This window comes from Rhincodon typus, chromosome 1 (assembly GCF_021869965.1).
Source record: "Rhincodon typus isolate 14 chromosome 1, sRhiTyp1.1, whole genome shotgun sequence".
Lineage (NCBI taxonomy): Eukaryota > Metazoa > Chordata > Chondrichthyes > Orectolobiformes > Rhincodontidae > Rhincodon > Rhincodon typus.
Window position 1 is genome coordinate 105650500 of NC_063332.1, and position 12914 is coordinate 105663413.

Genomic DNA, 12914 nt, shown 5'->3' on the forward strand with positions numbered 1-12914 from the left:
GAACGTCAGCCTTCCTGCTCCTCTGATGCTGCTTAGCCTGCTGTGTTCATCCAGCTCTACACCTTGTTATCTCTACTCTTCTGCCATATTTGTTTGTTTACCAGAGGAATTTATGGCTCTATAGTTATACCTTTGCTGCCTTGTTATTGATGTAATGCCCTAATGCAATTTTAAATGTTAAATTCTGTGCCCTGCAGCGATGAAAGTTGCAGTAGGAATGCAAAAGCAGATCACAGCCAAGCGTGGACAGATTGATGCACTTCAGAGCAAGATCCAATACCTAGAAGAAGCCTTACAGAATTCTGAAAGGGTATGCAGTAATTTATTCATTTTTTAATCTTACTCAAACTATTGATTAGAAACAATTTATTTCATTGATCACCTAATTAATAATAATATCTCTTCATCCAATGATGGTGGGGAACATACTCCAACATACATTTTTCCTTTAGTACTTTGTACTGTATTGAGTCATCATTACCTTATGCTTTCTAATTCCCCTAATCTATTTTAGCTGGAGATTTTGTTTTAAACTACACTCTAGTTTGTCTACTATCAAATGTTGGCATTTTTTGATGGCTTTCGTTGTGCAAACAGAACAAAAATATATCCATTCCAATTTAGTGTTATAAGTGAAGTAATTATTATAATCTTCTACAGACGTGTAGCCAATTTTAAAATTTTACTTGTTAAGTTCCATTGTCCATAGTCACCAATGCTTGTTTTTTCTATTATGTTACTTAAATTGACTCCAGCTTCAAGCAGAGTGATCTATCGTGGAATTGCTTCAGTTCCAGTTGATGCTGTATTCTGAATTTCAGACTCGCATTGAACATCATGTATTCTTTGGGTAACATACCCATATGTTGTGGCCAATTTCTCAAGATTTCCACAAGTGAAAAGCTTGCTGTAAGCTTCAGCCTATTGGAGCCCTCAACACTGATTCTCACAGTAAAAACTGCAGATGCTGTAAATCAGAAACAAAAACAGAAATTCCTGGAAAAGCTTAGAAGGTCTGGCAGCATCTGTGGAGAGAAATCAGAGTTAATGTTTTGGGTCACTCAACCTGAAATGTTAACTCTGATTTCTCTCCATAGATGCTGCCAGATCTGCTGAGTTTTTCCAGCAATTTCTGTTTCTGATCCTTACAATCCCTCGAATACTCCTGACTCATTGCATGGCTGAAGCTGGTCGAGAAATGTAACACCTCTTCGTCTAATGGAGGGATGATGGCTTTCCGAACATGTAACAAAATTCTTCAAATGGTTGATGGATAGGTGGAAGGAAACAGAGCTGTAGATCAACTTATGAAATTTCATTTTGAGAAAAAGCCCAGAGCAGAATTCAGATTTTTGAACTTGCAGGAGTTGAAGAAATCCCAGTTTGTATTTGGACCTACAACTCTTTGTATTTTCTTTATTATTGACATACTGTCTTATTTGTAACTTCCATTCTGTCCTTCACTCTAATGCGCGTTTGAAACATTGCTAAGGAGTCAAGCTCCATAGAGTACCATTTTCAGAACCTGTGAAAGCAACCACAGTTTATTTACATATTGTTCATTCTCCCCTTTATCTTATTCACTTTATTTTTCATTTGTTACCTTACAACCATATGAATTAGGAGCAGGAGTAAGCCATTCAGCCCCTCAAATCTGCTTCATCATTTAATAAGATCATGCCAGATCTGATTGTAATCTCAAAACCACATTTCTTTCTCCCCTGATAACCTCTCACCCCCTTGCTTAATAAGAACATATCCACCTCTGCCTGAAAAATACTTAAGAACTGTATTTCCGCCACATTTTTCAGGAAGAGGGTTCCAAATATTCATGACCATTTGAAATAAAATAAATTGCCTTTTTCCCATTTTACATGGGCAAAGTGAACCCTAGTTCTAGAATCTCCCAAAAGAGAAAATATGCTCCCCACATTTACCTTGTCAGGACTCCTCAGAGCCTTTCGTTCTTCAATCAAATCTCCTCCTCTTCTAAATTCCACTAGATACAAGGCTAGCTTATGCAATCTTTCATAAAATCCCAACAGTGTGGAAACAGGCCATTCAGCCAAAGAAGTTCACACTGACCCTCTGAAGAGAATCCCACCCAGACCCATCCCCCTTCCGTATCTCTGTAACCCTACATTTCCCATTGCTAATGCACCTAACCTACACATCAATTTAGCCTATTGGAGCCCTCAGCAATTTAACATGGCCAATCCACCAGCTTGCACGTCTTTGTACTGTGGGAGGAAACCGGAGCCCCTGGAGGAAACCCACACAGACACGGGGAGAATGCGCAAACTCCACACAGACAGTTGCCCGAGGTTGGAATTGAACCCAGGTCCCTGGCACTGTGAGGCAGCAGTGCTAACTAACCACTGTGCTGCCTTGTAGAGCAATCTCCCGTTCCAGGTATTAGTGTAGTAAACCTTTTTTGAACTGCCTCCAATGCTTTTACATCCTTCCTTAAATGAAATGATCAATGTTGTGCAGACTACTTCAATTGTAGCCTCACCAGTGCCCTATATGACCGAAGCATTGCCTCCCTGCTTGTGTATTCAGTTCCCCACTAAAATGATAACATTTCATTAGAATTTCTAATTACTTGCTGTACCTGCAAGGTAATCTTTTGCAAATCATGCATCAGGGCATCCAGTTTCCTCTGCATCTCAAAGGTCTGCAATCTCTCACTATTTACATAATAAGTTTCTTTATTATTCTTCCTGCCAAATTGGACAATTTCATATTTTCTCATGTAAAATACCATTTGCCACATATTTGCCCACTCACTTGACCTATCTGTATATTTTTGTACCTTGCCTATGTCTTCTTCACAACTTACTTCCCTACCTATCTGTCTTCATCAGCAACTTTGGTAACCATACCTACTGACCCTTCATCTAAATAATTTATATAACTTGTAAGCAGTTAAAGCCCCTGTGCCAATCCCTGTGGCATGCCACTTATTGCATTTTTCCAACTTGAAAAAGACATTTATGCCTACTCTCTGCTTTCCTGTCAGCCAGTATGCTGCCCATACACCAAAAGCCTTTATTTTCCTAAATGAGCTTTGTTGTGGCAACGTATCAAAAGCCTTATGGAAATCTAAGTACAGTACATCCACTAGTTCCCCTTTATCTGCAGCGTATGTTACCTCTTCAAACAATTCCAATAGATTGGCTAAACTCCAATAGATTTCTCTTTCACAAATCTTTTCGACTCTGCCTGATTACTTTGAACTTATCAAAGTAACTGCTCTAACTTCTTTAATAATAACTTCTAACTTTTTCCCTATGCTAATTATTAAGCTAACTGGCCTGTATTTTCCTTTCTGTCTCCCTTTTTGAGTAAAAGTGTTGCTATCTTCCTATGCAATGAGACCACCCCCAAATCAGGGGAGTTTTGGAAAATTAAAACCAATATGTCAAATTATCTCACTAGTCACTACTTTAAAGACTCTAGGATGAAGTCCGTCAGGACCTAGGCACACGTCAGCCTGAAGGTCCAACAATTTACTCAGTACCACTTCTCTCGTGATTGCCATTTTCCTGAGTTCCTCCCTTACTTCTATTTCCTGATATAACACTGCTTCTGGGACATTACTTTTATTCTCTTTAATGTAGACTGATACAAAATACCTGTTCAATTCAGCTGCCATTTCCTTAGTTTCTATTATTAGTTGTCCATTCTCAACTTTTATAGGACCAGTGCTCACTTTGTTAACTGTTTTCATCTTTCAATATTTATAGAAACTCATATCAAGTGTTTTATATTTTTGCTGGTGTTCTCTCATACTCTAGGTTTATCTGTTTATTAACTTTTTAGTCAATCTTTACTGTTTTATATATTCCATCCAATTTTATTACCTGCCACCAATCCATGCTTTAACTTCTCGCTTGATACTTTCTTTAAACTTTTTAGTTGTCCATTGATAATGGGTCTTTTCTTTAGAATTTTAGTTATAGAGCCATAGAATGGATGGAATCAGCATGGAATCAGACCCTTCAGTCCAATAAGTCCACGCCGACCATGTTCCCAAACTAAACTAGTCCCACTTGCCTGTGCTTGGCCCATGTCCCTCCAAACCTTTCGTATTTAAAAATGTCTTTTAAACGTTGTAACTGTACCTGCATCCACCACTTTATCTGACAGTTCATTCCACACACGAACCACTCTCTGTATAAAAATGTTGCCCCTCATGGCCCTTATTTTCTCGTTGGAATGTATCTATTCTGCACATTCTGAAACATCTCTTTAAGTGTCTGCCACTGCATCTCTATAGACCTATCCTTTAACCTAATTTGCCAATTCACTTTAGCCAGCTCTGTTCTCATGTTCTTCTTTAACTTTTAAGAAAATGTCTCAGGCCTCTCTGCCTCAAACTGAATGTAAATTTTAATCATATTGTGGTTGCTGTTACTGGGCACCTTCGCTGTGGGATCATTATTTTTAAAATCTTATCTTATTGCATAATACCAGGTAAAGCTTGCTCTCTGGTCAGTTCCAGAATATGCTGCTCTAAGAAACTTTCCAGAAAACATTCAATGAGATCCTCATCTAAATTTTCTTTGCCCGTCTGACTTTTACAGTTGAAATGTAGATGAAATCTTCCGTGATTATTGCTGTGCTTTTCTGGCAAGCTATTGTTGTTTCTTACTTAATGATTGACCCTACCATGTGGTTACTGTTAGGGGGGCCTATAAACCACACCCACAAGTGACTTCTTGCCTTTATCATTTCTCATTTCTACCCAAATTGTTTCCACTTCTTGGTTTCCTGAACTTGTGAAATTATGTGAGTGTTTGTCATATTGTGGCTGTGTGTTCGTATGCTACCATGATTCCTAGAGATCGTAGGAGTCTCGTTGCCAGTTCTGATATGTTCCTGATATAGGGTAGTATGGCCAGTGTTTTGGGGCATACTGTGTCCTCTTGGCGTTCTCTATCTAGTAGGCACCTGTGGATGAAGTTATTGTATTGTGCTAATATCATCATTAACTAACACAACCTCTACTCCACCTTTTCTATTTTTATGTCATTCTTAAATGTCTTGTACCTTCAAGATTCAGGTATCGAAGTATACCATCTTATATTTATGCCTCAATAGTGGCTTCCAGATCATACTTGCTCATTTCCGTTTGTGCTCTCAGTTCATCAGGTTTGTTTTGAATGCTAAATGAATGCAGAAACAGAACCTTTAATTTTATCCTTAACTCTCTTAGCTCCATCACATATCCCCATGACTTTCAGAACACTCCCCCATCCTGTGTTATACATGGAGAAAGTGTGCTTTTCTTTACCTTTCCTCACAACCTATATCAAGATGTGCATTTGGAGGTTCTCCAGGAACAGCTTTCCAAAACTGCTGTCCCTGTTTTATTTTTATGTTGTGTAAATTGCTTTCTGAGGACTTAATAGAGTGACTGTATGATGGCTTACTTTACATTTTATCTAATGGAGATTATTGGTGAAATCTTTAAGGTTCTTGTGAAGATTTATAGCTCTGGTTGTGGATGAGGTTGTTGGCTTGCTCACTGAGCTGGATGGTTATTGGACAAACGTTTCGTCACCATGCTAGGTGACATCATCGGTGCGGCCTCTGATGAAGCGATGTTGTTCTACTTCACTTGGAATTTATATGATCCGGTCTGTTAAGTTGGGTTGTGTCATTTCTGGTTCTGTTCTGCGTGGGTTTGTATACGGGGTCTAATTCCACATGTTTGTTAATTGCATTACGCATTGAAAACCAGGCCTGTAGGAATTCCCATGCATGTCTGTGGTTGGCTTGAGCTAGGATGGTCACATTGTTCCAGTTAAATTGATGGCCTTCACTGGCTGAGCGCACTGAGATGAGGGAAAGTTCATCATGTTGATTTTCTGCTAGCTGGTGTTCGTGTATCCTGATGGCTAGTTTCCTTCTGGTCTGTAATGGTCTGGTCCTTCTGTAATGCAGTTAACAAACATGCGGAATTACACAATATATAGAAACCCATGCAGAACAGAACCGGAAATGACACAATCCAGCTTCACTGAGCAGATCATATAAATACCAGGTGGAGTAGAACAACATCGCCTCATCCGAGGCCGCACTGATGATGTTACCTCGCATGATGATGAAACATCTGTATGGTACAGCCAGCTCGGCGAGCAAGCCAACAGCCTCATTGGTGAAACCTTTCATTCCTCTCTCACAGACGTTTATAGCTGTGTACTGTCGTGGAGTTCTAAGTCTTCCTGCCAGCTGCTTTTGGCAGAAGGTCAAATTTAGTTAAATTTAGCTGACTTCCATAATAGCCTTAGAAGGAGTGAATCTGAATCAGCCACACTGAGATTGTTATACAAATCGAGTACTAACTTGAAGATATAATTTCTACTTTCAATTAGACTTTAATATTTACCATTCTATACTGTAGGTTCATAATTCTGACTTTTCTGAATGGTCAAAATGCTTCATGAGCAATTAACTAACTACAATGGATATACAGCACAAAATGAGAAATCTGGCACATATTTAACATTTCTACTCCTGAAAGAACGTTAGAAATCTGAGATCCTAGAATCATAGAATCATATGGGTCAGAAAAAGCCCTTCAGCCCTGAATCTGACTGACAAAAACTACTCTAAATCTACACTAGTCCCACTTTCCAGCACTTGGCCCATTGCCTTGACTGTTATGATATTTCAAGTGCTCATCCAAGTACTAACAAGAACCTATATAACAGGAATATTTGACACCCACTCTTGCCCTTCCTTGAAACAGATCTTCGTCACTGTTACAATATCAAAATTCCACATTACAATCTGTGTCTAACTACTCAACCTTACTCATTATGCTCCGCATATTTACAAATAGTCATCGAGTTATACAACACAGAAACAGACCCTTTGGTCCAACATGTCCAGGCCAACCAGATATCCTAAACTGATCATTTCCTATTTGCCAGCGTGTGGGCCATATTTCCCCTAAACCCTTCCTATTCATGTATCCATCCAGATGCTTTTTAAATGTTGTAACTGTACCCGTTCCAATACTTCCTCTGCATCTCATTCCATATATGCACCACCCTCTGCATGAAAATGTTGCCCCTTAGGTACCTTTTAAATCTTTCCCCTCTCACCTTAAACCTATGCCTTCTAGTTTTGGACTCCCCCACCCTGGGAAAAAGACCTTAGCTATTCATCCTATCATAGAACATAGAACATAGAACAGTACAGCACAGTACAGGGCCTTCGGCCCACGATGTTGTGCCGACCTATTATCCTAGTCTAAGATCAAACTAACCTGCATACCCTACATTTTACTATCATCCATGTGCCTACCCAAGAGTCGCTTAAATGTCCCGAATGTATCTGTCTCCACTGGCAGTGCATTCCACACACCCACCACTCTCTGTGTAAAGAACCTACCTCTGACACCTTCCCTATACCTTCCTCCACTCACCTTAAAATTATGCCCCCTCGTGATAGTCATTTTCGCCCTGGGAAAAGGTCTCTGGCTATCTACTCTATCTATGCCTCTCATAATCTTATACACCTCTATCAAGTCACCTCTCATCCTTCTTCGCTCCAATGAGAAAAGCCCTAGCTCCCTTAACCTTTCCTCATAAGACCTGCCCTCCAGTACAGGCAGCATCCTGGTAAATCTCCTCTGCACCCTCTCTAAAGCTTCTACATCCTTCCTATAATGAGGCAACCAGAACTTAACAGAATATTCCAAGTGTGGCCTAACCAGGTTTTATAGAGCTGCGGCATAACCTCGCGGCTCTTAAACTCAATCTCCCTGCCAATGAAAGCCAATACATCATACACCTTCTTAACAACCCTATCAACTTGGGTGGCAACTTTGAGGGATCTATGGACGTGGACCCCAAGATCCCTCTGTTCCTCCACATTGCCAAGAATCCTACCATTAACCCTGTATTCTGCATTCAAATTTGACCTTCCAAAATGAATCACTTCACTCTTTTCCGGGTAAAATTCCATCTGCTGCTTCTTTGCCCAGCTCTGCATTTTATCAATATCCCATTGCAACCTACAACAGCCCTCCACACTATCCATGACTCCACCAACCTTCATGTCATCAGCTAACTTACTAACCCACCCTTCTGCTTCCTCATCCAAGTCATTTATAAAGATTACAAAGAGCAGAGGTCCCAGAACAGATCCCTGCGGAACACCACTGGTTACCAACCTCCAGGCTGAATACTTTCCATCTACTACCACCCTCTGGCTTCTATTGGGCAGCCAATTCTGTATCCAGACAGCCAAATTTCCATGAATCGCATGCCTCCTTAATTTCTGAATAAACCTACCATGGGAAACCTTATCAAATGCCTTGCTTTAAATCCATATACACCACATCCACTGCTCTGCCTTCATCAATGTGTTTTGTCACATCCTCAAAGAATTCAATACGCCTTATGAGGCATGACCTGCCCCTCACAAAGCCATGCTGACTATCTCTAATCAAACTCTGTTTTTCCAAATAATCATAAATACTGTCTCTCAGGATCCTCTCCAATAATTTGCCCATCACAGAAGTAAGACTGACTGGTTTGTAATTCCAGGGTTATCCCTATTCCCTTCTTAAACAAAGGAATAACAGTTGCCACCATCTATCCAGGCCTCTCATGATTTTATAAACCTCTATAAGGTCACCCCTCAACCTCTGATGCTCCAGAGACAAGAGCCCCAGCCTATTCAGCTTCTTCCTACAGCTCAAACCCTCTAACCCTGGCAACATCCTTGTAAATCTTTTCTGAACCCTTTCAAGTTTCACAACATCCTTCCTACAGCAGGGAGACCACAATTGAACGCAGTATTCTAAAAGTGTCACTGTCTTGTACAGCTGCAACATGACATCTCAACTCCTGTACTCAATGCACTAACCAATGAAGGCAAGCGCGCCAAATGCCTTCTTCACCACCCTGTTACGACATTTCATGTACTCATCCAAGTACTGCATATGTTTGTGTAAAAATCGAATTTTTAGACTGCTTTTAAAATGAAATTTATGGGGTCAACTATTACATATATACTACTTTTGAGGGGCTGAAATTCATGCTACAGTCCAAAATATCATTAGCAGAAGCCCAATTGATCTCTAAACGAACAAAGAAAAAAAAAGAATTACGGTAATTACTATAATATCTTATCTTCTAGTTCAGCAGGCAGCTTTTGCGCAATCTTAGTTCTCTGCCGAAGTGCTAAGTCATGCCTTCTCATGAACCTTGTACCCCATCCAGCACATGCCTTAAAATCCGAAATTCCATCCTTCTTTGTTTTATGCATGGATTTGGATGGCTACACGACTAACACATTTTCCATTTTCACGATTTTCAAGTACCCACTCAGCAACTTTTATCTCCAATTGTGGCCACTTGCTATGTCTACCTCTGTTGACACAATTTCGTTTTGGCATTGTCTGAAGTTGGTTCAATATCTTTCCCCAGTCTGTCACAACTTTCTCCAAAACATAAAATTCTCTTGGTGCTTCACCGTTATTTTTGTACTCTACAACTTCAATAACTTTCAGTTTAAATGCTGCTGTATATTTTTTGTTGTTCTCTGGAGGGCATTTTTAAACAAAATGATGAAGAAATTTCAAAACACATAATAGCACAAAAAAGAGTTCATTTCCTCATCGTAACATTTATGTACAGGATAAATTACTCACAAATGTTGATCTGTTGTCTGTGAAGAACTGCGGTCAACTTTTACATGAGATATTTGGAAAATTCTCATTTTTTTGGCTAAAAATAGGGGGTCGATTTTTACACGAGATCAACTTTTTACTCGAGTATATATGGTACTTTTTAAAGGTTGTAAGGTTTCTGACCTCAACTATCATTCCATGCAATGTTTTCCAACATTCCACCACCTACGGGTGAAAATATTTTTCCTTAAATCTCCTCTAAACCTCCAGCCTTTCAACTTAAAATTATACACTGCTGTTACTGACCCTTCAAATGAGGGGAACAGCTGCTTTCTATATACCCTGTCCATGACCCTCAATCCTATAAACTTCAGTCACTTAGAAATAGTAAGAACTGCCGATGCTGGAGTCAGAGATAACACTCTGAACTGGAGGAACACAGCAGGCCAGGCAGCTTCAGAGTAGCAGGAAAGTTGGCATTTTGGGTTGGGACCCTTCTTCAGAAATGGGGAGGAGGAAGGGAGCTCAGAAGTAAATAGAGTGAGGAGACATGGGACTGGGGAAGGTAGGTGGGATGGTGATCGGTGAATGCAGGTAGGGAGTGGTGGGGATTGGCCAGTGAGGAGGGGCAGATAGGTGGGAGAGAAGATGGACAGGTTGTGTCAGGTCAAGGAGGCGAGGATGAGAGGGAGGGTTGGACATGAGATGAGGCTGTGGGTAGGGAGATTTTGAAACTGAGAAAACCCACGTTTAGGCTTTTGGGCTGTAGGCTCCTGAGATGTAATATGAGGTGCTTTATTTCAAAGGGAGTATTAAAATAGGGTGATCTTGCTAAAACTATACAAGGCAGTAATCAGTCCACAGCTGGGATGCTGTGAATAGTTCTGGCCCCCATATCTAAGGAACAATGTACTGGCATTGAGGGAAGTGCAGAGAAGATTCATGCACCTGCTCCTACATCTTGTGGTCTAAGTATTGCGGCCAATCCTCTGAATTGCATTTTGGGAAATATATCATGGTCTTTGAGAGAATGCGCGGGAGATTTGCGAGGATGATGCTAGTTATGACTTTTTTTAAGAAAAAAAGGCATGAGATAAAATTGAGCATCAAAATGCACATTTTAGGAAAGATTGTTGTCTGCTGTGTTATGAGGCGGCACGGTGGCTCAGTGGTTAGCACTGCTGCCCCACAACACCAGGGACCTGGGTTCAATTCTACCCTCGGGCAACTGTCTGTGTGGAGTTTGCACATTCTCCCCATGTCTGCCCGGGTTTCCTCTGGGTGCTCTGGTTTCCTCCCATAGTCCAAAGATGTGCAGGCTAGGTGGATTGGTCATACTAAATTGCCCGTAGTGTTCAGAGATGTATAGATTGGATGGGTCTGGGTTGGATGCTCTGAGGGTTGATGTGGACTTGTTGGGCCGAAGGGCCTGTTTTCACACTGTAGGGATTCTATGAACTATGAGAGACAAGGAACGCTGGAATTGTTCTCCTTGGTACAGAAAAGGTTAAAGGTTGATTTCATGGAGGTCTTCAAAACTGTAAAGGATTTTGATGGAACAAGTAACAAGGAAAGTATTCAACCTGTAACCTGCTTGGGAGTCCTGTAGCTCTCCGATTTCCCTGCTTTTCAGCTGAACAAATTTGAAGAATGAGGATAAATTATTCCCCATGCAGAAATTCCAACCACCAAAATACCTTGTTTCATTTTTATTTGTAAACCACAGTGTCTGCACACTTAAATTGCCAAAAGTGTTTAAACGCTTAAGATTTTTCACTCATAAATAGGCACATGCGCCACATCATTACCCTTTGTAGTTCCAGGAATTCATTCACATTGAGGATGAGGATAATCCTAGAAATACACGAGTAAGGTATTTCACTAAAGTTTAGATATTGCTCTTCTAACTTGTATCCAGTGTACCTTGTTTCTAAAAGATTTTGATTATTCTGGTTTTAGAAATCTTGTTACTGTCTTTGAGCAATCAGCGTGAACGTTGGAAAGGAGTAAGACATACCTTTGATCCAGTTTACACGATTAACTTGCCCCTTACTGCTTCCATCTTCTGTGTCCTCCAACTAAAATTAACAAATTCAGTTGTTTAACCCTTTTTATGTTTTGTAGGAGAAATGCTACCTAAAAGAAGAGAAGGTTCGCCTAACTAAGGAACTTGCCTGTATAGTATCGGAAAGAAACAAAATTGCTGGAGAGCTTGATACCCTAAAATCTCAAGAAAAATGTTTGAAGGAAAAACTAGTTAGACTGGAGTCAGCATTAGAGAAGGTAGCTGTACTAATTTTAATTTTCCATTAATTATTTGAGACATGTCTTGAATTTATCACCTCAGATAATAGCAGTGCTGGGGATTAATTTACCTTAAATAAATTTTGCCTTTTAATGCTTGCTTCTGATTTGAGTTGAGACATCTCAGCATACACTAGTGGACAGGTAAAGCAGACCTTGCTACTGTCTAGACTGAGCTGGAATTGAATCCAGGTGATGTTAGGGTGCTAGCCCACAGCACCACTCATTTTATGCTCCACTGTTAAGTATACGGAAATGGAAACTATTTGATAGGCCACAAGCCATAAACGGAAGAGGGGAAATAAATGAAATATCTGTTCCATTATGAGATTTTTCTGAAGATCTTCCTTTCACATTATCTAAAAGATCTGTTGTCACCACTATTCTTTTCCTAAAGGTGTTCCCGTTATGTAGAGATTGTAACGAGGTCAGCCAGGTGGACATCATAGAATAGGAGTTTCGTGATTGGGGCAGTTAATCTGCCCCAATCAGGGAGACCTGGCCGACAAATAAAAAGAGGAGTGTCACACATCCTGACGCTCTAAGAGCTGCCTCTGAGGGAGCTAGATCACTGTCAAGTATTTTCCATGTGTAAACAAAGGGTGACTTGGTGATGGGTTACTGGCCTCTGTGGAATTATTTCTCATTAATTCCGTTAAGTGATGCTCTGCCATCAGACTAGTTGACCTTTCCAAAGATGCCTATTTTACAAGTTTTTTGCTTCAAAATGTATTTTCATCAGCCATTGATAGTTTGAATTTTTTTTTTGTTTTTAGGGACAGTGTTTCAAACAGTTAACATTGCCTGGTCTTTTGATACTTGTTTTGTGAAAGAAATTTTTTGTTGCTACATTTTGCAGTCAGATATTTTATACCTGTAAATTAGAAGTACCTAAGGGACTTGTATTAGGTGTCAAGATGTAGAGCTGGATGAACACAGCAGGCCAAGCAGCATC

At 40.2% G+C, this 12914-nt stretch overlaps 1 protein-coding gene across 1 annotated transcript in view; it reads left to right on the forward strand.

The window, feature by feature from the left end:
- The window catches only part of LOC109917776 (coiled-coil domain-containing protein 158), a 162845-nt gene that overhangs the window by 114055 nt on the left and 35876 nt on the right, over nt 1-12914 (forward strand). Inside the window, exons 14-15 of the mRNA XM_048603980.1 lie at nt 198-310; nt 11780-11938. Coding sequence (XP_048459937.1) covers nt 198-310; nt 11780-11938 — 272 coding nt within the window. The remainder of the gene's footprint in view (nt 1-197; nt 311-11779; nt 11939-12914) is intronic.